The sequence below is a fragment of the Apus apus genome, chromosome 2, assembly GCF_020740795.1.
Source record: "Apus apus isolate bApuApu2 chromosome 2, bApuApu2.pri.cur, whole genome shotgun sequence".
NCBI lineage: Eukaryota > Metazoa > Chordata > Aves > Apodiformes > Apodidae > Apus > Apus apus.
Genome location: NC_067283.1, coordinates 124475431 through 124496105, shown reverse-complemented (window position 1 = coordinate 124496105; position 20675 = coordinate 124475431). Strand labels below are relative to the sequence as shown.

Below are 20675 nucleotides of genomic sequence, written 5' to 3'. Positions count from 1 at the left end.
CTTCTGTTATAGGTCTGGAGAAGAGTTTTTCAGAAATCATACCTCCTCATCCTCCTCACATACACTGTATCAGTCAGACTCTAGAGACTAAAGGAAAAACAATTTGTCACATATAAAAACTCCTTGTTTTAAACACAGGCATCAAGGCTCATATAAAGAGGTACTACCATTTGGAAAACTATCTAGTGTTTTCTTAAAGTTACTCAAGCAGACAGTGTGGAGTCACTGCCACTTAAGAAAATTATGCAAATGTCTTATCCAAACACTGCTGACCATAAACCATGTACTTGTACTGAGCTCCTTTCGATGAAGCACAGTGACTACACTTCATTAGCAAAAATTCACGTGTAGGCATGTAAACCCCATAAACATTTGGCATGGCTGGGCTAGAAAGGAAAATTCCACCATTTGCACTCATCTGAAATTCAGCTGTCTCCCATGAAGTACAAAGAAGAATAAGACAGCTGCTAAAACAATACATGCAGATACTTACTGACCTGTCCTCCAGCTTGAGGAATGAGTCAATTAATGTTCCCAAACAGGTAACTAGCTTTTGGTTTTGGTTTGGTTTTGGTTTGGTTTTGTTTCTTTCTAATCCATCCTGTGTTCAGTATTTCTTTACAAGCACTGAAGTGAAATGTCTTAATGTACAAACTACAGAAATAAGCATTTGCACTTCAGATGAGCTTTCCACCTGCTGATGTTCGGGAACAGTAGCAGCCTGACTGAAAAACTAAGTATTTTTAAATACTTCTTCAGAAGTTTCATTGAACCTAACCAGACCACTTCCATGAGTAAGCTCAGTGAATACAGAGATTTACAATTGGCACTCAGTGAATTACCTGTCAAAGGTTCAATCTCTTTTTTAAAATGTCTGAATATGAATCTCAACAGATAAAACACAGAAAACATTAGTGTAGCTATAAAAGAAAGTAAAGCTTCAACATTTTTTTTAAATGAAGCTTCTGCTTTTGGATAAATCACAACTGCAGTGGACTGACCACTGCCACACCATGCTCTTTCAGATATGCCCATTGAGTGCAATCATTTAAAGGCATTTTACATGTGAAAATGACCTGTTTCTCATCCTTACCTGTGTGAGTTCCTCCCATGTAACTGCATTGTATGTAATAATATGGACACCAACTGTGGGCCTGATTCAGAGGTCCTAACTGCCCACAGTCTTACTGAATTAGGTGGGAGCTCTAAGTTCTCAGTAGCCTTGAGAATTAGACTGATGTATCCCCACAGGCAGTCACGAAATGGCCATTCTGTTACAGATGGAACTGTCCATGATATTAAATGTATCTCTGTCATTTAAGGTCTGGAGAACTGGCATTCTTTTTTGCAGATTACTATCCAAAACTTTCAGTTCTATTTTTAAGTTATGGAACGGGAGCACAAATTGTTGAAGATAGGTAAAATAAGTAATATGCATGTATTTCCTAATGGAAAGCAGGAAATACCAAAAGTATCTGTCACATCAGTTACAGCTAATACCAAGCAGCTATTCCTACCAAGAACCATGCTTCAGAGCGTATAAAGTTTGATAAATTCCTTGCTTTCTTAAGCTCAGCAAGCAATTCCTTTAAATTAAACCATTTTGGCTGGCAGAGTCAGTTATGTGCAACTCCAAACTTCCTTGCACAAAATACCATAAATACAATTTGTAGCAGCACTAATATATTAAGCAGCATTAAAATAGGTAATTATTTCATCAAAAACTAGAAGTCTGCCTAAGTTTTTACCCCTTATTCTTTTCTTAAAGGGACACCAACCCTCCCCAATTTCCCTATTCCCATAGCCAAAGCCGGGACTCCACCAGGTTTCATAACATTGTTAAATATAATGCAATTCTATTGTAACATGACAGTGTTACTGTTATTGAATATATCTCATTTACATTTGTTGTGCACCTTCAGACTATCAAATATCCAGCACTATAGAAGTATGACATATAATAATGACACAGTAACATTAGCCAATGTCAACCTCCTGCTCCAAAATCCTATTCTGTCGTTTAGTGTCAACAAGATGCAACATTACACAAAGTGTCTACAGCCAGCAGGAGCCTTGGGAACTGCAGGTTATAAGGCAAACAGCCCAGATTAGAACCCTGTACAAATAAACACAAGATGAAGGACTGCAGTGTGGCTGAACAAAACTACTTTTGAGGCAAGGTCCTGTGGTGAGATTAACTATAATAATGCAAAAACATAAAATTTGTTAATACCTAATAAATCAGTAATGGAGGTAAGCAGGGAAATTACTTGCTGCTAACTTGAATTAGTGTTTTAAACTGTGGCTAAAATACAGAGTATCTCATAAAGCAGAATAACCAGTGAATCAGTAAATGAACCATGTAATAATAATGCTTGTTTCCCTGCATGTTAAACCCCCGGCAGAGAGGTGTTCAGATAAGCTCTCACATACAGTAAGTGAAGTCTCTATCATTCATCAGCAGACTGTGATTGCATCTCCCTCATGACAAAACATCACACGGTGCAGTGTAGCACTCTGTCAGGTGTGGATTTATTCTTTACTAAGAAAAACAAACAAAGCATAAACCTTAGGGTTATCAGCCTGTTAATGTAACTTAACATTCCAGGTCCTCTTTCAGAGTGTCCATTACTATCTTCTCCACCCCTTTTCTCTCCCATAACATAATGGTGCTGAAGCATGTCAGTGTGAAGTGTCAAGCTAAAGCCTGCATTGGAGAACTAATTCTTGTTAAGGGAAGAGTTTTGCCTTGCTTTTACCAGCTGTCCTGCAGAGAAAGCTGTCATGGCGTTCCTTTTATGCAATATAATCTTCTGTAACAACCAAAAGACCTCTTACAGATTGGAAGACCAAGGAAAGATTTCTAGTCTTACATAAAGACAATTAATTAATCTCAGGAGAAGAGAGGCCTCCAGCTCCCCCTTTACTTAAAAATGCATGAAGGAAACTCCATGGGTGATCTAACCACCATCTTGTCTCTATTGCTCCTCTGCAGATGTTGTCTTTGGGCTGCCTTGAGAATTCAAAACATAAACTTACAACACTGGATCTAAAGTTGTAAGTGACCTTTTTTTTTCCGCTGTGTCTTTAAAAGCAATAAAAGAATACACTTTTGTGCATAAATACATCTTCTAACCCTTCTTTACACAAATGTAAGTACAAGATAAACTTTTTCCTGATTCCAGGTCTCTGTATGTAGGCCTTTGCCAAAGTATCCCTGGACTGAAAACTGATACAGCCATTGGCTATACAGCCTGGGGAAACACCCAGATATCTATCCTCTTAATTCCAAATTAGATAGATGTTAGGGATTCATTGGTCATCTAGCTCTGCAACCAGGATTTCTGACTTCAAGCACTGCCACTTCTTGTCTTGGGTTCGAAGCTTGGTTTGCATGTCCTCCCACATGTCATACAAGGCTGGGGGATTGCAATGAACTTTTCTCAGTGCTGGAGTTCTACCCCTGTGTGCTGCTGAAGATGTGAACTGCAGTCTCACCTGATGTTGTTGGTGTTGCTGTTCTGACAGCTTTTTTGGGGAATATTTGCATCTTTCCCTTTGCACAAAAGGATTCTGAGAATTTTTTTTAATACATAAGAATGGGCAGAAATTTTATCCAGTATTATATTCTTAAGAAAATACACTAAGCACGGTTATTTTTACTTTTTATGAATATACATGTGTCATAAAAGAAAAATCTGGTATTTTTTTTATTTGCTGGAGCTTCCTTATATCGCGGTCACAATTTGCCGTTAACAACAGAAAAATGAAGTCAGCTACAGCTTTTTGGTTCTCCTTCAAATCCAAAGAATAAAAAATTTATGATGCTGTTCTGGAGTCAGTCCTAAACATACATTCTTGGACTTGTTTTAAAAGAATTCTTTATTCCAAAAATAACTCTATTCCAAAATTTTTGATTCAGTATGTGCTGCCCATATTAAAAGCTTAAACAGCTTTTAAAAGCTTAAGCTCTACATATATCCTTTGTTTCAGAAAGATATTGCGCAGCTTTTATTGCCTCTGTAACAAATAGGTTGATTAAAACAAAATTTTCCAAGGCAGACTTAAAATATGATTCATGGCATAATGGCTTTAAAATCAAATTCTGATCCGATGTAAGTATATGCATCACTAAATTTTTGTAACAATGACTCATTCCAGATCTGAATCTGGCTCTTTGTTAGAAAATGAAATCTTGATACCTCCATTGCTGCAACATCAGCCAATTTTGCTTCCTCTGTAACTTTCAGTGGCTCCTGCCCCTCTATTTTAGAACTGTCTAAAATTCAGCACCATAGAAGGGTGTACAACTTCTTCAGTCATCAGATTTTGACAAGGAGCATCTGGCCTCATCTGGTACAAACTTCTGAGATCTTTGTCTCTGGAACCATTTCTATTAAAAGATTGGAAAATTTAAGCAATAGGTCCTTCTTTTACTGGCCCTGGAGTGCAATCCAGACCTCTAGTTTGTTGTCTAGGGTTATGACAAGGTGTTGTGGAGAGTTATGCAGTTCAAAAATCATATGCTTTCACAGTAGCTTTCTCAACAATGGTCCAATTTAAACATCTGTATTAGGCAACTGGCTTCATCATGCATTCAACAAAGACAGATATTCCTTCACAGTGTTTCCCTCCATTGATTTCAATTAAATAATTGAAGGGAGATGTAAAAAATACCTCCTGTGAAGTGGCAATCCAAAAGCCTCTCTACCCATAGAAGAGCTGCCCAGAGGTAGACCAGACAGTGACGGAGCTTCTCTGGAAATTTTCTTCCATTCATTTGGGCTCCAGAGTCTGGAATTCCCACCCCTTCATCAAACCTGGGTTATGCACCTAAATATACCCCTTCCAAGAGGTCAGTATTGGCTAACCACTGGCCTTTAAACCCAGCTGTCAGAGGAGGCTCTGTGGCGGGCCCTGCTCTCCCTCAAGTTGCAGAGCACCTGGCACTCTTGGCCCTCCACATCTTCAAGTCAATGTTATCAAATACTAATATAACGCTATCAAGCTAAATAGGAGCAGAGAACAGCTGATGATGTTTCATGTAGAAACACTGCATGGGAACACATCCCCAAAAAAATGCCAGTGAAACACACAGTCTGACAGGGTCCCTCTCCACATGCTCCCCAGTCCTGCCTGAAAAGCAATTTCCTTGAGGGCAGCTGCTTCTATTTGGTTCTTTAGCCATAGCCTGGCATGAAAATAACCCCTCCTCCATGGCCTTCCAGGCAGCTGGTGAGGACTGTACCTGCCTTCACAGCGGGATTTAGACAACATCTCCAGTCCTAGAATCTCATGGCATGTAATAAAGCACTGAGTTTGAAGCATAAAGGACAATTCTTGTTGTGTTAATTTTAAATAAATCAACTATATTTTCATCATTTTAGCTTTAGAGCTGGATTTTATAAACAATAAATAATATCATATATACATAATTGTTAATTAGGCACTTTTAGCATAAAAATATGGATGGGTTAGAGATAATATAGAATATATATAAAGTATTTCAATATTGATGTATGCTATTATGATTTAGTTTACACAATACCCTCTTATACAATTATTTATGAGCATTTTAAACTGTAGCAAAAATAAATGATGTAAAGCTAAGATGGAAATAGCTAGAACTTCAACTCTGCATATTCCAACAGATTCTTCCCATAACACTAAGATTATGCACAGCGTAACTATTTTATGGTGCAACATTTTTAACTTCACATTAAATAAAGAACTGTGATTGTAACTTAGAAAGAAACACAGAAATAAAATCATAGAATCATAGAATCATAGAATCATAGAATCCTAGGGGTTGGAAGGGACCTCGAAAGATCATCTAGTCCAACCCCCCCGCCAGAGCAGGGTCACCTAGAGTACATCACACAGGAAGGCGTCCAGGCGGGTTTTGAATGTCTCCAGCGAAGGAGACTCCACAACCTCTCTGGGCAGCCTGTTCCAGTGCTCTGTCACTCTTACAGTAAAAAAATTTTTCCTGATATTCATCTTAAACCTCCTATGCTCCAACTTGTATCCATTACTCCTTGTCCTATCACTGGTCTTCACTGAAAAAAGCTTAACTCCATCGCCTTGACACTCACCCTTTACATATTTGTAAACATTGATGAGGTCCCCCCTCAGTCTCCTTTTCTCCAAACTAAAGAGACCCAGCTCCCTCAGCCTTTCCTCATAAGGGAGATGTTCCACTCCCTTAATCATCCTTGTGGCTCTGCGCTGGACTCTTTCAAGCACTTCCCTGTCCTTCTTGAACTGAGGGGCCCAGAACTGGACACAATATTCCAGATGTGGCCTCACCAATGCAGAATAGAGGGGGAGGAGAACCTCTCTTGACCTACTAACCACACCCTTTCTAATACACCCCAGGATGCCATTGGCCTTCTTAGCCACAAGGGCACACTGCTGACTCATGGTCATCCTCCTGTCTACCATGACCCCCAGGTCCCTTTCACCTACACTGCTCTCCAGCAGGTCAGCCCCCAACCTGTACTGGTGCATGGCGTTTTTCTTCCCCAAATGCAAAACTCTACACTTGCCCTTGTTAAACTTCATCAGGTTTTTCCCCGCCCAAGTCTCCAGCCTGTCTAAGTCTCTCTGAATGGCAGCACAGCCTTCTGGTGTGTCAGCCACTCCTCCCAGCTTGGTGTCATCAGCAAACTTGCTGAGGGTACATTCTGTGCCCTCATCCAGGTCGTTGATGAAGATATTGAACAACACCGGTCCAAGTACCGACCCCTGAGGGACTCCACTAGTCACAGGCCTCCAACTAGATTCTGCCCCATTGACTACAACTCTCTGACTTCTTCCTTTCAACCAGTTCTTGATCCACCTCACTATGCTACTGAAGTACTGTATTATTAAGTTAACAGTATTGTAAGAACTCTGGCTTCTGGAATTTCCTGCATTTTGAGTGTCTGACTTTGACTTGGTACTGCACCAAATCTAAACATTTATTTTTAATGAAAGGAGGGGGGAAAAAACCCCACATTTTGTTTGGGATTTTTCTACGTGCGCATGAATTTTTTACCACATCTTATAAATTGCCTAAGCACAGCCCTACACTTTATCTAACAACAGCTAAACAGAGAGATAAACTTAAGGAGGCCTCCATAAAGAATAATCTGTCATATGCCTTATTGCAGAGAGCAGTGTGCTCCAGCCAGCTGGAGCCACTACTTTTCACTTACATTCTGCCTACTGCCATCTCTAATTTGCACGAATTAGGGGATGTCATACTGCTCTCTAAAATTTAGTAGCTCCTTGCTCTCATAAAATTAAAACGTAATTTTAAAATGCCTTTAAAAATGTGATACGTAAAAGTGGACATACAGTTATGTGAATCTGGACGAAGTATTTATACTTTGTGTACCTGTCATGGTTTGACTCAGGATCAGCAATTAAACCAGTGACCTTTCCATTCATTCTTGTTTCTCTTATCTGCTTAGACATAAGCTTTTCACAGCAAGGTCTCTATGAATACTTCTGATTAATATTGACATCAAGGCCACCACGAAGTTGGTCCATAGACCATATCCTGAAACTCAAGGCCTACCAGCTGTATAGATGATCCTAGCAGCTTTGAGAGGAAATGCATGCAAGCATCAAGGAGTGTTGTCTCTTTTTCTGCTTAAAAGGTCCAGTGCACACTGTTCCAGTGCAAAAAGAAACAAAACAAAAAAGGCTTATAGGCAGACTAACACTGGTCAGCATATATTATTTGGTCTCATTGACAATATCACTGTGGACACATCTTATGTGCTTCTCCTGCACATTAGAGAAAGAGTCTCAGCTTTTGCAGCTCAACAACGTAAACGAAGAAACAGGGTCACACTCTGAAGAGAAGCTTTATTTTTGGGTGAGGATTAATTGAAAACACAAAAACTGTTTGCTCTTTTTCTTTAACTGGGTTTTAACATTATTAAATGGCTTCTGCCAAGCCTCATGCATATACAGCTCAGATAAACTAAACTATCATTGTAACTGTTATTTCCAGATAGATGCAAGACAATCTGAACATAATCTAAACTGAAATATCAGATGCTTCTCTCCTTGAATGGCATCAGACTCCTTACAGAAACACTGTAATCCTCAAATGTGCTTTCTTTTACTGACACAAAAGACATAAACCAGTCCAGAAAATGGTCTTAGAATCAGTTTATTGTGCAGGTCCCACTTACAAAGATACAATATGAAATATATCTGATGCGTGATAAAAGAGCAAATAGTAAATGAAAACCAATAAATTGCTTGTGTTTCCAATTTAAATAGTGTCCAGAGGTACCAGAGCAAAAAAAATAAGCCAGGCTGAAAAGAAACTTTAAGAGCACCACACAAAAGCTATCCTGGGGAAAGAGCCATATACAGCACGTGTGCTTTGAAATCTCATCCTATTTGGAGGAATTTAACTATGGATAAGCCTTTTGCTGCCACCCATATAGAAATCAATGTTGCACAGAGTACTTCAGGGCAATGAAAACAAGACTGTCAAACAGTTGAACTAACAGACGAATTAAACTAGGGATCCAAGTTTTCCACAGTACAAGTTTTATTCGTGCTCGTTCCTACAGATGACAAGTTTAACTGCTGTTCAGTGACAGTCATTTTAATGTGAAATATTATTTCAATTTTGCCCTCATATTTATCTAGTGTAGAAACTACACACAAGCATAAATGACAGGTATCAGAGAACCAACCTGTAGTAGACCAAAGCAGTTTTTCTGAGAGCTCTTGAGAAACTGTTAGTCTGAGGAGGATGCTCACATCCATCTTATACTGAGATCACTAATATTTTATTAGTGAAAACTAATGTTTTCCTCCCCACCTCCAGGCATGCCAAAGTTCAGCCCTGGAGGACCACTGACACCTGGCGGTCATGTCAGTCCTTCCCAACACTACCTGCAGCTCCTGGCAGGCAATGACTGCCAGCTGAAGTGCAGAGAACACTGAGGTTTGGGGGAAGTAAAACTGCTTCATCAATAATTAGCCTTTACCCACAGGGCTGCTAGTGTGAATTAAACTGGCACATCTCTGGGAATGTAATTGCTCTTACATAGAACTAACAGATTAAAAAAAAGAGGAAGGAAAAAGTAAAATATAAATTAATTTTAAAGAAAGCTAAGTCATATGTATTGCATTTTACCATGACTTGGTCAAATTATATTGTAGAGATGGCCTGACAGAACTACATGCCAGGGAAGCATTAAGTTACAGGCCTTACTCTGTGTTTATATACCTAGTGGAACTTCTTGGTTACAAATGCAGATGAACTGAAATATATAAACAACAAACTCAGTTAAAGATGACAGCACATTAATAGTATTGTTGGATTAAACTTACTCTAAAGATAATACAGCATTTCTAAACAAAAGGACATTCAATTCAACAAGTTCTTGAGAACAACTGGGTCATGAAATAGAATTATATAAAACTGTCTTTTTGACAAATAACTTTTAAAAAGCATTGTTTCCTAGGTTAGATGGGATTAGGTCTTCTTTTACTAGACAACTAACACAAGTTTAAGTTATAAACAGGAGTATTCAACAATTTTATCCATTTTAGTATCTGTTAGATGGTGAGACTACCCAAAAAGAAACTGCCTCATTTCTCTCCAGTAAACTTGAGGGCAGATCTTCTGGACACTCAAAAGCAATTGCACAGAGAGACCACAGCCACCAGCACTGATCTAAAATGCACTTAGGCCTGCTAGTGCTGGTTGTTGATAGGCAAACATTTAAAGCCACATTTTGCTTGTTGCAGTTATCTACAGCTTCTAAATGGAACTCTGAGGAGCTCAGATATTCATCAAGAATAGAAAAATCTCATTAAACTGTCACAAGAATTTTCAGTGCTTCCCAACTGCTTTCTTGCTGCAAAATCATTCAGAATCTGCTTTCAGGTAAATGTGCATTTCTCATTTTAACAGGAGCTCAGTTCAAACCTAGTTAAACTCTCAGCATCTGCTGAGTAGTGAGAAGTAATCAAAGTGTTTTTCTACTCCTTTCCTACATGATACAAGAGTGCACATAATCTGCAGTACAAATCATCTGTCCCCAAACTGACCTGTATTTTTCACTTACCATGAATATGACACCTCTCCATAAGTGCGCAGATTGCTAAATTAGTTTCACCTTCTATCTAGGATACCTAACCAGACTGAAAAATAATGAACTATTTTAAATAACTTTTACAAAACGCATTGTTGTGCATATGTTTTCTAGTTGGCTGTGGCATGTTGTGGGCAAACATTTCATTGAAGCACACACATTTGCTACCATAACCAAGTAGTGTGAAAAATATTACTAGTGCTCAGAGTGGAAACAAAAAAGGGTACATGGGACACTAATGTGGAAACGACTGTATCCAGCTACCCCAACAAAACCAGGAAATATGCATCAAGATAATGTAGGTTTGACTCAGACAGGGCTTGCAGCTGAGCTGGGTACCTGGCTGGCCAAATGCTACACAAAATGCTTGCAAAAGACAAGTGTCAGGTTTTTCACTCCCATTTGTATTTCAGCTGAAGTTTAGCATCTGTTGATCGCTGATGCCTCTGCAGATTTCACTTGCATGGCCCACAAATCACAGATGTTCATAAGTATTTCAGGTCTCTTCCTGTACTACTGCATGAACACATCATGACAAAAGTGGCTCCACAAAACTACTTTTTAACACATTCCTAAAGGTCCAACTACAAGTCAATATACATTAATCAATAGAGAGAAACTCACTCTTCTACATGACAGGTACAGAGCCTACGTTCCACATAAATCCTACTTCGAGCTTTTAAAGTAAGTGCTATTTTTATTTCAACAATGTTAGTTTCTGCACAGAAATGCATTTCACCCACAGTGAAAAGCTGTTACACTGTTGCGTATCTATTAAATAAAAGAATTGTAATTAGTTCAGCTACTGGGTAACGGAGACAATAACCACTTCACAAAAGCATTGTCATAGCTCTTCTAAGTCCTCATCTGAAAAGAAAGTCTCTTTTTTCCTTTGTTGCCCCCCCAGTATATATTTTTCACAAATATCTTGGCCTTGCCAATACAATTATACAACAGCAGGAGACAATTCCTGTGTGACAACGTTCTAATTTACAAACATAACCTTTCTTCTACGTTTATAGTTCATTTGGGACATACTCCTGGTGGGTAGAGATGCCTTCTGATCACCAACAGGGACAGAAGGGTTTAACTATAATTTTGCCTGGTTCTAAATGACAACATGATGTTGCCAAACCTCTTCCGAAGACACATGAAAGCAAGATAACCCATTCCTGCCAGCATGCTGACCACCAGGGTGGTGCCAAGGACCCTGGGTGCCCTTTTCTTGGCCACACGGAAAGCTGTTGGCAGAACAGCAGAGATTAATATATTGTTGACATGTCCTAAAACTTTGTAAAATGCTTTCCTCTTTAGGACACGCTCATAGTAGGCTTCCAAGTTGGGCCGCTTTCCGTTTCCCCAGTTTCTTCTTGCTAATCCCAGAAACTTCAGGCGATGTAAAGTGACAGCAAGTGATACATCTGCCAGACTGAAGAAATCCCCACAGAGCCAAGGCTGATTTTCATCTTCTAAGCAGAGATAAAACATAAAAAAATTAGAAGCTAATGGAATACAAGCACAAGGAGAAGCCTTCATGGGATAACATTTAGTTTAGTGCTATTTAAAAATGCTGTCTAATAAGCACAACCCATATTTCAGCCACGATCCAACTTAAATCAATTAACATTTTACTAATCCCTGTCGATTATTCACACAACATTATAAAGACTTCAGTTCAGCAGTCTGGCCTACATTTTGTTAAGGAAAAATGAGCCACATTTCAGCTCATAAATTAAATCCACACTAAACACTTACTTTGCTCAACTACATTTCTCAAATCTGAATTGAATTAAACAGAATTGGAAAGGGGGAAGGCAGTTTAGCTTTTACTGAAAAGCTACTACTTGCCTGAAGAGTTTACAGTCTTGCCTGTGTCACTCAGCTCCATGACATACACTCAAAAACTGCTAATTTGCTGGAGACTTTCAAGTCAAAACAAACAGATAAGATGACTGACCTGCACCAAGCACACAAGCTCAGTGAGAAGACAGTTCGTCTACCACTCCTTCCTTTGTGCCTCCTAAGCCCCAAACCATGGGCTTTTTACACAGAGAAGTTTGAAAAGTGATGGATATTCTCACTGCCCACCATTAGTCAGAAGCACAGATGAAGACCCCAGGTTCCCTCTCCAGTCAAATGAAAGACGTGAATCTTCCAGGGATGGCTCAGGTGGCCACCACTAGGCAGCATCACAGCTTTAACTTCAGTGATCTGAACAACCACCACCTGCAAGGGATTACCTGTACCGACAACACCAAGAGCTTTTGAAACCCAGAATATGAAATCTGGTAGTTAGCACAGCTGCCAGAGTAAGTACTCTGTTATAGACCAGATCTGAAGCAGGACTATGCCATTTCCTCCTGATTTGTCACCTTTTGCAGTTCTTCCTATACAACAGGCATGCAAAACTGTTGGCATGAACATTCAGCAGTCCCTCTACAGAAACAGAGAACTTCTGCAATGCCCCTTTTGACTCATTTGCCACTGGAGGAAAGCAACAGTGTGGCACACTGCTGGTACCAGTCCGTTTCAACCAGCTATGCAGGTCTGGAAGAAAGGCCTCAGCAGAGAACACATGTACCTATGCTGCTGAAAGGACACATGGGGATTCATCCAGTGCATTAAGTAAATAAGATGACGGAAAGAAAGACCAAAGAAGCTAACCTGTGTGAAAGAAAGATGCCTGCAGCAGCAGTAAGTGAATGAGGGATTTGAGCAGTAGCAAGAGAAGCAGAAGCTCAGAGGTCAACCAGGACCTGGCAGAAGCATTGTTCACAAACTCAAAAAACATGAATACCTCAGACAAAATTCCAAGAGGCATTTAATAGTCCTGAATTTTACTAAATCCTGTAATCCTCTTCGTTTTCATATGCTCATCAGTACTGTATCAGTTGACTCCCTGGAAAGGATCTTTAGCGAGGAAAGCAAAGGGGCTGCTGGAAATGGTGACACTTATTTTGCTGATAAAAATCCTAACATCCTTTGTAAGTTAAAACATTTTCTGCAAGTCTTTCACTGTTGAGCCAGTAGAAAATTTAACCTGGATTTTCAACTCCTGGTTAAAATCTACTGTCTTGGTAGTAACGGATACTACAACAGCTATTTATAAAGCCAAATGCGAAGAGTTATTGATCTGAGCAGATGCAGTTGGTATTGATTGATGCTTCATGTAGCTCCCAGCAGAGTCATAGGAAGGATTCCAACTAGCACCACTGGAAGTTGGACCAGGCTCTGAATAAGCAGAAAACTAATCCCACATAAATAAAATCCAACTTTCATTTGGGTGGACAGCTTGTAAACACTACTGCTTTTCAAGAGAGTGGGGAAGGGAGGAACCTTAATGATTACAGCACTTATCCAGATTGCTAATTCTGCATATACCAAAAATATCAGCAGAGTATTTAAACAAGATCTTAATAAATCTGTGTTTAAACATTAAGGTCACGACCGCTACAGTGAACTAAAGCCTACAAATACAACATCCAGAACAACTTATTTTGCTTATAAAATACTGCAAAATTGTGCAGCTAATTATACTCACTATGCCAAAAATGTGATTAAGTACTGACAGCAGCAATAACCTAACCTTGTATTTAAAACAGTATTAATTCCTTCTGTGAGGTTAAATCAATAAATGCTAAAAGATTCAATCAGATACATTAAAACCAGTCCTGCAATGATGCTGTCAACCAGTTTACTCAGTCTCCCCAAACACAAGCCTCAACAGGATTTAGAAAGTATAATTCCTTACCTGGTGTTTCTTCATTTCGCCGCTGCAATTCGGTCTCAACCTGATCCAAAACTTTTTCCAGTTCATCCAGTATTTTCTTTAGATATTTTATATTATCATGATCCAGCAGTTTAGACTGAATATAGATACAGGTTAGTGTTTTAATCATTGCACAGAGTACATTGTACCTTTAATTAGCTACTCCTGTGCTTATGTTGCAAAATGTGATTATTTTCACCAGTCAGCTGAACACCACTTGGATACTGGTGGCAATTTAAGTAACAGAAGACTAATATTAGAATTGCTAGATATTGAGGTTTGCCTCACCCTGCAGGGTGCTCAAGAGCCCAACACCAGCACTGATGTGTACTTACCTTCAAAGTTAGTGGGACCAGTCCAACACTTCAGCCCACACCTGAAGTGTGTAGCTGATCTGGGGTACTGACTGCTTCATGCCTTGTAGGGTTAAACCACTGCATGACACTACTGACAATGACAGGTGAAACAAATATTTATATTGTTACAGGAAAAATCTGACACTAACAAGCTCCTGATAAAAGGGAGGGAACCACAAAGAGTTTTCTTACTTTAAGGCGCTTCTGTTTTGCTATATAGGCATCTTGAAGGTCTGGATTCTCTTCTGCAAGTTTCTTCAACTCTGATTCTGTGTTACTTATTTGGCCTGATACAAAAAAACACAGGAATGGTATTAGATACCCAAAAGAATCCAAAATGCAATCCACAGGAACTGATCAATAGATTGTGTAAAAATACCAACCCGGAGAAACAGGAAGTGATACTTCAATGAAGCATCACCACAACATTTGGATTCAAAAACATGGTGTTTTGGAAAACTTAAACGCTGGGTAAATTCACCCCACAAACCTTCTGCTCATCAATCTGCAATGAACTCTATAAAGTGGTGATCTGCCAGGCAAGAATGAGGAATTCTTTTTAATATGTTTCTCTTATTCAGATAAAACCGCTTTGCTGGCAAAAACTGTGCTAAATTGATGAAAATCTGCTACAAATACCTTAGGTCTCTGATAATTTTGTAGCTCATTTCCTGTGTTCCTAACACACCTTTCACGCTGTGAAAGGGCAGATAGTTCCATACTGAGATTTCCTGTAGGTCACATGCATAATTCCACAGCAAAAGCCTAAGTACCACTGAATATGGAACCAAGGTGTTTTCAGCTAGCTAAAATGTGACACCAAGATCTGTGATCCCTTTCCAAAATGTTTGTTACAGATTATATCGACGATCTAGAAAAATATACATTATGTGACTTAAAGAAGCAATTATATGAAAAATTTACAATAATTTTACTGATTTGCTATCTTGCCTCCTTTGGGACAATCCTACATGTATATAGCCTTTTCTCTTCTTAAAATAGGACTTTACTTGAAAATGCTATACTTACAGACCCAAAGTATCAAGAGATAGTGAATGGTAAGTTATCTTCTAAAAAGAAATACTTCCAGTAATAGAATACTAATAAACTAAAATATAATTATACGGCATGAATCACCTCTCCCTTGTACTTGATAATTAGGATTGGTTCCAATTAAGTCTTATAAATTAGACAGATAAAAATTCTTGCTAGAGAACAATGAACTCACTATTTTATATATTCTTTGTTTCAACTTGACATGACTGTGGAAGCCATCATTCAACACAGTATATGAAGAAATTGAAGGATGTAACCGCACAACTAAAATATTACATATGCAATTACTTACTTAATTAGATTTGGTATGCATAAACATAATACATAAGTGGCTAGTGGCTTATTGTATCTAGCACTCTGAGACAGATCAGCTTTTCAAAGTTGAAAACTAAACCAGACAGGAGAAGTCTGAACAAGCAAAGGAATTGCTTATAAACATCCACGAGCTATTAAAAATGCCTCAAATCAAGAAAAGCAGGCTATGCTTTAAGTATAAAAGATGAGAAAACATCCCAATTTAGACAAGAAGTAATTTTAGCTCTACCAATATGAATGTGTGTGTGCAAAGTGACAACAATTTATACCAACTAGAAGCTAGAGGGGCATGCAGTCACACAAAACATAAGAGGGACACACAGAACACAAGACAACATTGTAAAGTGAACTGTAATAAAATTAGTATCACCACGTGAAAACAGAAGTACTGTAATAATACCCACAGGTGAAGTACAATTCAACAGACAGCACCTGCATTTGAGGGAAAAAACCCAAACAGACACTGATATAAAAGAATAAATAACTCATGTTACTTCAGGGGGGAAAAAAAGCTCATTACTCCCACTGAAATTACCCATTTTAAATCTCTCCAGATACTTTTAATGAAGACTTTATTTTTAAATAACCATTGATCATTGGACCAGCAAAACTGACTTCTTAATACTCCACAACGCTCAAAAAAGTTTCCAGCAGACAGAAAGAAAACTAATTTTGCACTGATGTTTTCTAAAGGTTAACTCATGCAACTGTAAAGAAAGCTGCCTGACTTCACATCTTACAAAATAACAGCATGACTAATAAAAGAACTGACTCACCCAGAACTTTAAAGGAGGACAACACAGTTTGCTGGAAACAGAACTTCTCCAACTAACACAGTATCAGCTTCTGTGATATTATGAATTTTATAATAGTACAGTTGTATTACATTTCAAAGTCTCTGCAGTAACTGATTTTGTTCTACAGAGCATTCTAAAATATCATACCAAAAAATCAACACGATATAAAGCACTGACAGTGACCAAAAAAATCACAGATCTCAGAACATAACTTTAAACAGGGAATCACTATCCAGGTGTGTTCTAGGGATTGGATTCTTGTCCTAGAACTGTTTGGTTCTATCAAAGCTTGCCATGATATAAGGGCTAGGAGGGATATAAATTAAGAAAAAACATGGCCCTGATACCCAGTGGTCTGGTCTGGTTGGCCTAAGCAACCAATTGATGTTTCAACACAGACCAATGTAAAATATAAATGAAAACAAAAGATGCGGGCTGTTTCTTGGTGAAAGGGTTGTAAGCTTGCAAGCAGTTCTGAAAAGCTAGACTGAGGTCATTATCCACTGCCATCTGAACAAGGATTCCCAGTCCAGTTCTATCGCTGGAAGTAATGCTGGAATCCTTGAACATCCACACAGTGAAAAAAAATCTCCCTGTTTGACACACAAATGAACAGAATCTGCTGTCCAGTTCTGGTGCCCAAACCCAGGATAAAATGAAAACAAAAACAAATAAACAAACAAAAGATAAATAAATAAATAAAAAATTAAAGAGCTATGGGAACTGAAAGATTATTTGCCAAGAATTTTTCTGAGTATCGCTAAACACTGTTTAAATTAAGTATTTCTGCAAACTACTGGATTTGAAACAGGAGTTCATTTCAGGTGGTTCTCTGTTATAAAGAGGACTGGGCAACATAATCTGCAGTTATTTCCTTTGCCCTTAACGAATTTTTTCATGGGAAACTGGTATGTATATAAAAGTCCATCAGGTGTAACACCAAACCCAAGGAAGTCAAAGGACATTTTACTGTTAATTCTGTGAGACCACCATTTCATCCTTTATCCTGTTTCTATACAGTTGCATTATTTGTAGGCAGGATTTTGGTATAAATTCTGTTTTAACAATTTCCATTGGTCTGATAAATCCAAGCTACTTACTTACTTGTTCACAATTATTTTTCTTCTCTCTACCCTTGGCATCAAGTTGACACTAGTACATTTCTCAGACAAAAAGGCCCTGATAATTCTCTTATAATATACTAGATAAATGGACTCTGTTTCACTGAGGCTATCTGCATTTGCACCACTTTAATCAATTTAGTAGGTAAACATACTACAAGTTTGCAATGACAAAAAATGTGTTTCTTTCAGTGTAGTGGTTTGACTGAAGCAGTAATGGAACTGCTGCCTAGAAATACTTATATATGCATAAACAGGAAGATCAGAAAATAAAATACTCACAGCTGTCACAGCTGCCATTTTCTGTTATGTACAAGAAGCACATTTTCAATCATTAGGAAAATTAATTCTGCAGACACCTCAAAAATTACACTTCCTCTTTCTCGTTTTCAAATCGTAACAGACTACAAAATAAATAAAAAGTATATGCACAAATTATCAAGGACTGAAACTAAAACTGGAAATCTGTGCTCAACATTTCATGTGTAAGGTGCAGTGAAGACACAAGATGGATGGAGTGCAACATCCTATTAACTGGCAGGCATTCAGAGCTACAGCGGTACATACTACGAATTCTGCTGGTAGCATAGGCTGGAATCATGGAGTCCACCGTTAGCTCGGGGTGCAGGATGCAGCCATGTGTGTAGGCATCCATGGGCAAGGAGTCTAAAAGCTCTCTATAGTGTTGCACCCTTGGGTAATACATGCTTCCTTCTTCTGGCATTAATCTTGGTACTTCCTCTGCAATACAAAGTTAAAAATAAAAGTTAGGAAAAGAAGAATCGTGTAACTGACCAAAGGCAGTATTTCCAAAGTTTCTTTGGTTACATTCGACCAGCACAGAAGTTGTAGTCACAGTTAAGAAAGCTTCAGTTGTTCCCGCCATAACTCAGTGTTATCACAGCTCAGGGAAACATATATACATGTACTTAATTTTAAAGAATCTGAGTAATTCCAATTCCCATGCAGCAACTCACATAAACAAGTATTTAGGAAGCCTTCAAATCAGAAAACTGGATTCAGCACCTATTTTGTGCTTCTAGGAATGGGAAACCACGGCCTACAGCCTTTTAGGTCTCTCACTGTAGGGCTGAAACATTACTACAGCTGCAATGCTGTGAAACTTGCAGTACAGGAACCCTGCTCAAAGCATGATTAGAAGTATTCCTGCACACCACTAGGTTTCACCCTATCCTTGATCTACCTAGGCCCCAACTCCCCATTTGATGAAAGCACCAGCATTAAATAAAAATTATGATCACCCAACAATGAAGTTTTCTTCATGCCTTAGAAATTGCAGTGCTAAACTCCTGAAACACAAAATGCTCCCTCTCCACTCCTAAAAAGCACAACTTTGCATTGCCTTGAAAAACTGAGGCAGTCTGTTTTCTGGCAATACAAAGAATTACAAAAGCCTACATCTGATCACTCCTGAGTTTTTTCTTCCTACTTTTTACCTCTTCATTCTGAGTCCAAAAAGAATTTACTTGTCGTACTCCCTCTTTTTCTGCTGAAGATTATCCTGGAATTAAGCATCTTTTTTTTTGTTGTTCTCACAGAGAAGCAGGCCCTGCCCAACAGCAACTAGTTGTGCAGCTCTCTGTTCAACACGTTATTTTTCACAGCAGTCTCACCTCAGGGTCAGCACAACGCAGGGCTGCCACTGCTGACTCCTATCAGTCCTGAAGCAGTGAGGAGGGCAGTGGTGGGTTTTCACCTATGGCTGTTTGTAAAGGTGCTGGAAGGCCTTACATTCATTTTTAAGGAAATTAGTTTTTACCCCATACCACCAACTAGTGGGAGAGCCCATTTACTTAGAATTATAGACTTGCTTTGGTTGGAAAAGACCTTTAAGATCATCAAGTCCAACCACTTACCAAGTAATGCCAAGTCCACCACTAAACCATGTCCCTAAACTGCACATTTACACATCTTGTAAATACCTTCAGGGATGGTGCCTCCACCGCTTCCCTGGGCAGCCTGTTCCAGTGCCTGCCAGTGACTTGTGAGACTATAAACATTTTCCAGTCCTGACCAAACCAACAAGCAGCGATACAGAGCTGCCCCCAGCAGTGCTACGGGGACCAGGGGAAGGATTCCACAGCGAAACACCAATGGGATTACCATCTACAAACGTTGCTTCAAGGTAATCGATAATCTGCGTTGCCTCACAAATGATGTTTTCCCCATGGATCAGGACAGGTACTTCTCCCGAGGAATTCAGGCGCATGAACCACGGTTCGTTGTGCTCGCTCAGCGGCAGGTTGACATCGTGCTCTTCACACTCCAGGGCTTTTTCGGCGATTGCCAAGCGCACCTGCAAAGGTATCACGGGCATAGGTGACACCCCAGGAGAAGCACGCCCCGGACAGCTGCGAAGCCAGCCCGGCCCAGCCCGGCCCAGCCGCGGCCGCCGGCCCCCCGTGCTGCCCTCCTTCCCCTCCCTCGGCCCAGCACCCAGCGCGGGCGGCAGGGGCTGCCGGCACCGCCCCGCCCGCTGCTCGGTGCCCGGTGCCCGCCGCGGCCTGCAGGCCCCCGCCCCGCGCCCCCCTCACCTTCTGCGAGGAGAAGGACTGCGTCCAGTGGTACAGCACCAGCGGCGCCATGCCCGGCGGCACGGCACGGCACGGCTCGGCTCGGCACGGCTCGGCCTGGCCCCTCAGCAGGGCTCAGCTCGGCACGGCTCGGCGGGGCGCGCTGCGCTGCGCCGGGCGGGGCGGGCGGCCTGCGCGGGCGCGCAGCGGCGGCCGTGCCCACCCCGCCTCGGCCTGCTCCTGGAGGTTAAAAGAAGGGGATGCCCGCGGGGTGCGGGGGACAGCCCGGTCTTCCCCTCAGCGTTTCCCCGCAGTGCTCAGAGGACGGTCCTTCCTCGGGGGAAACCGCCCGCAGCATCCCCGGGGAGCGCGGGAAGATGGATGCTCAGCTAACAAGGTCACATGGCACCATTTCCCCCTCTCTTTAAAACCCCCGTTTTTTTTTTCCCCCCCTCCTAGAACAAGTACTTCCACTATGAATTTCAGGGACGTTGGCATCACAGGCTTGGGGGAAAAAAAAAAAAAAAAAAAAAAAAGCCACAGTAAGATATCCTGAATTGCACCCGATGGGTATAAACACTCTTGCAAAATGCACTTAAGTTATAGCCAGAA

General features: G+C 40.1%; 1 protein-coding gene across 1 annotated transcript; it reads right to left on the bottom strand.

Moving 5' to 3' along the window:
* Nucleotides 1-8151: 8151 nt before the first annotated feature.
* On the bottom strand, nt 8152-20180 carry GDAP1 (ganglioside induced differentiation associated protein 1). The gene is made up of 6 exons (XM_051612045.1): nt 20085-20180; nt 19654-19846; nt 18097-18270; nt 14433-14527; nt 13867-13981; nt 8152-11584 (listed from the first exon to the last, which is right to left on the bottom strand). The coding sequence occupies exons 1-6, from the start codon at nt 20133-20135 to the stop codon at nt 11202-11204; spliced, it is 1011 nt and encodes a 336-aa protein (XP_051468005.1). The 5' UTR covers nt 20136-20180; the 3' UTR covers nt 8152-11201.
* Nucleotides 20181-20675: the final 495 nt, after the last annotated feature.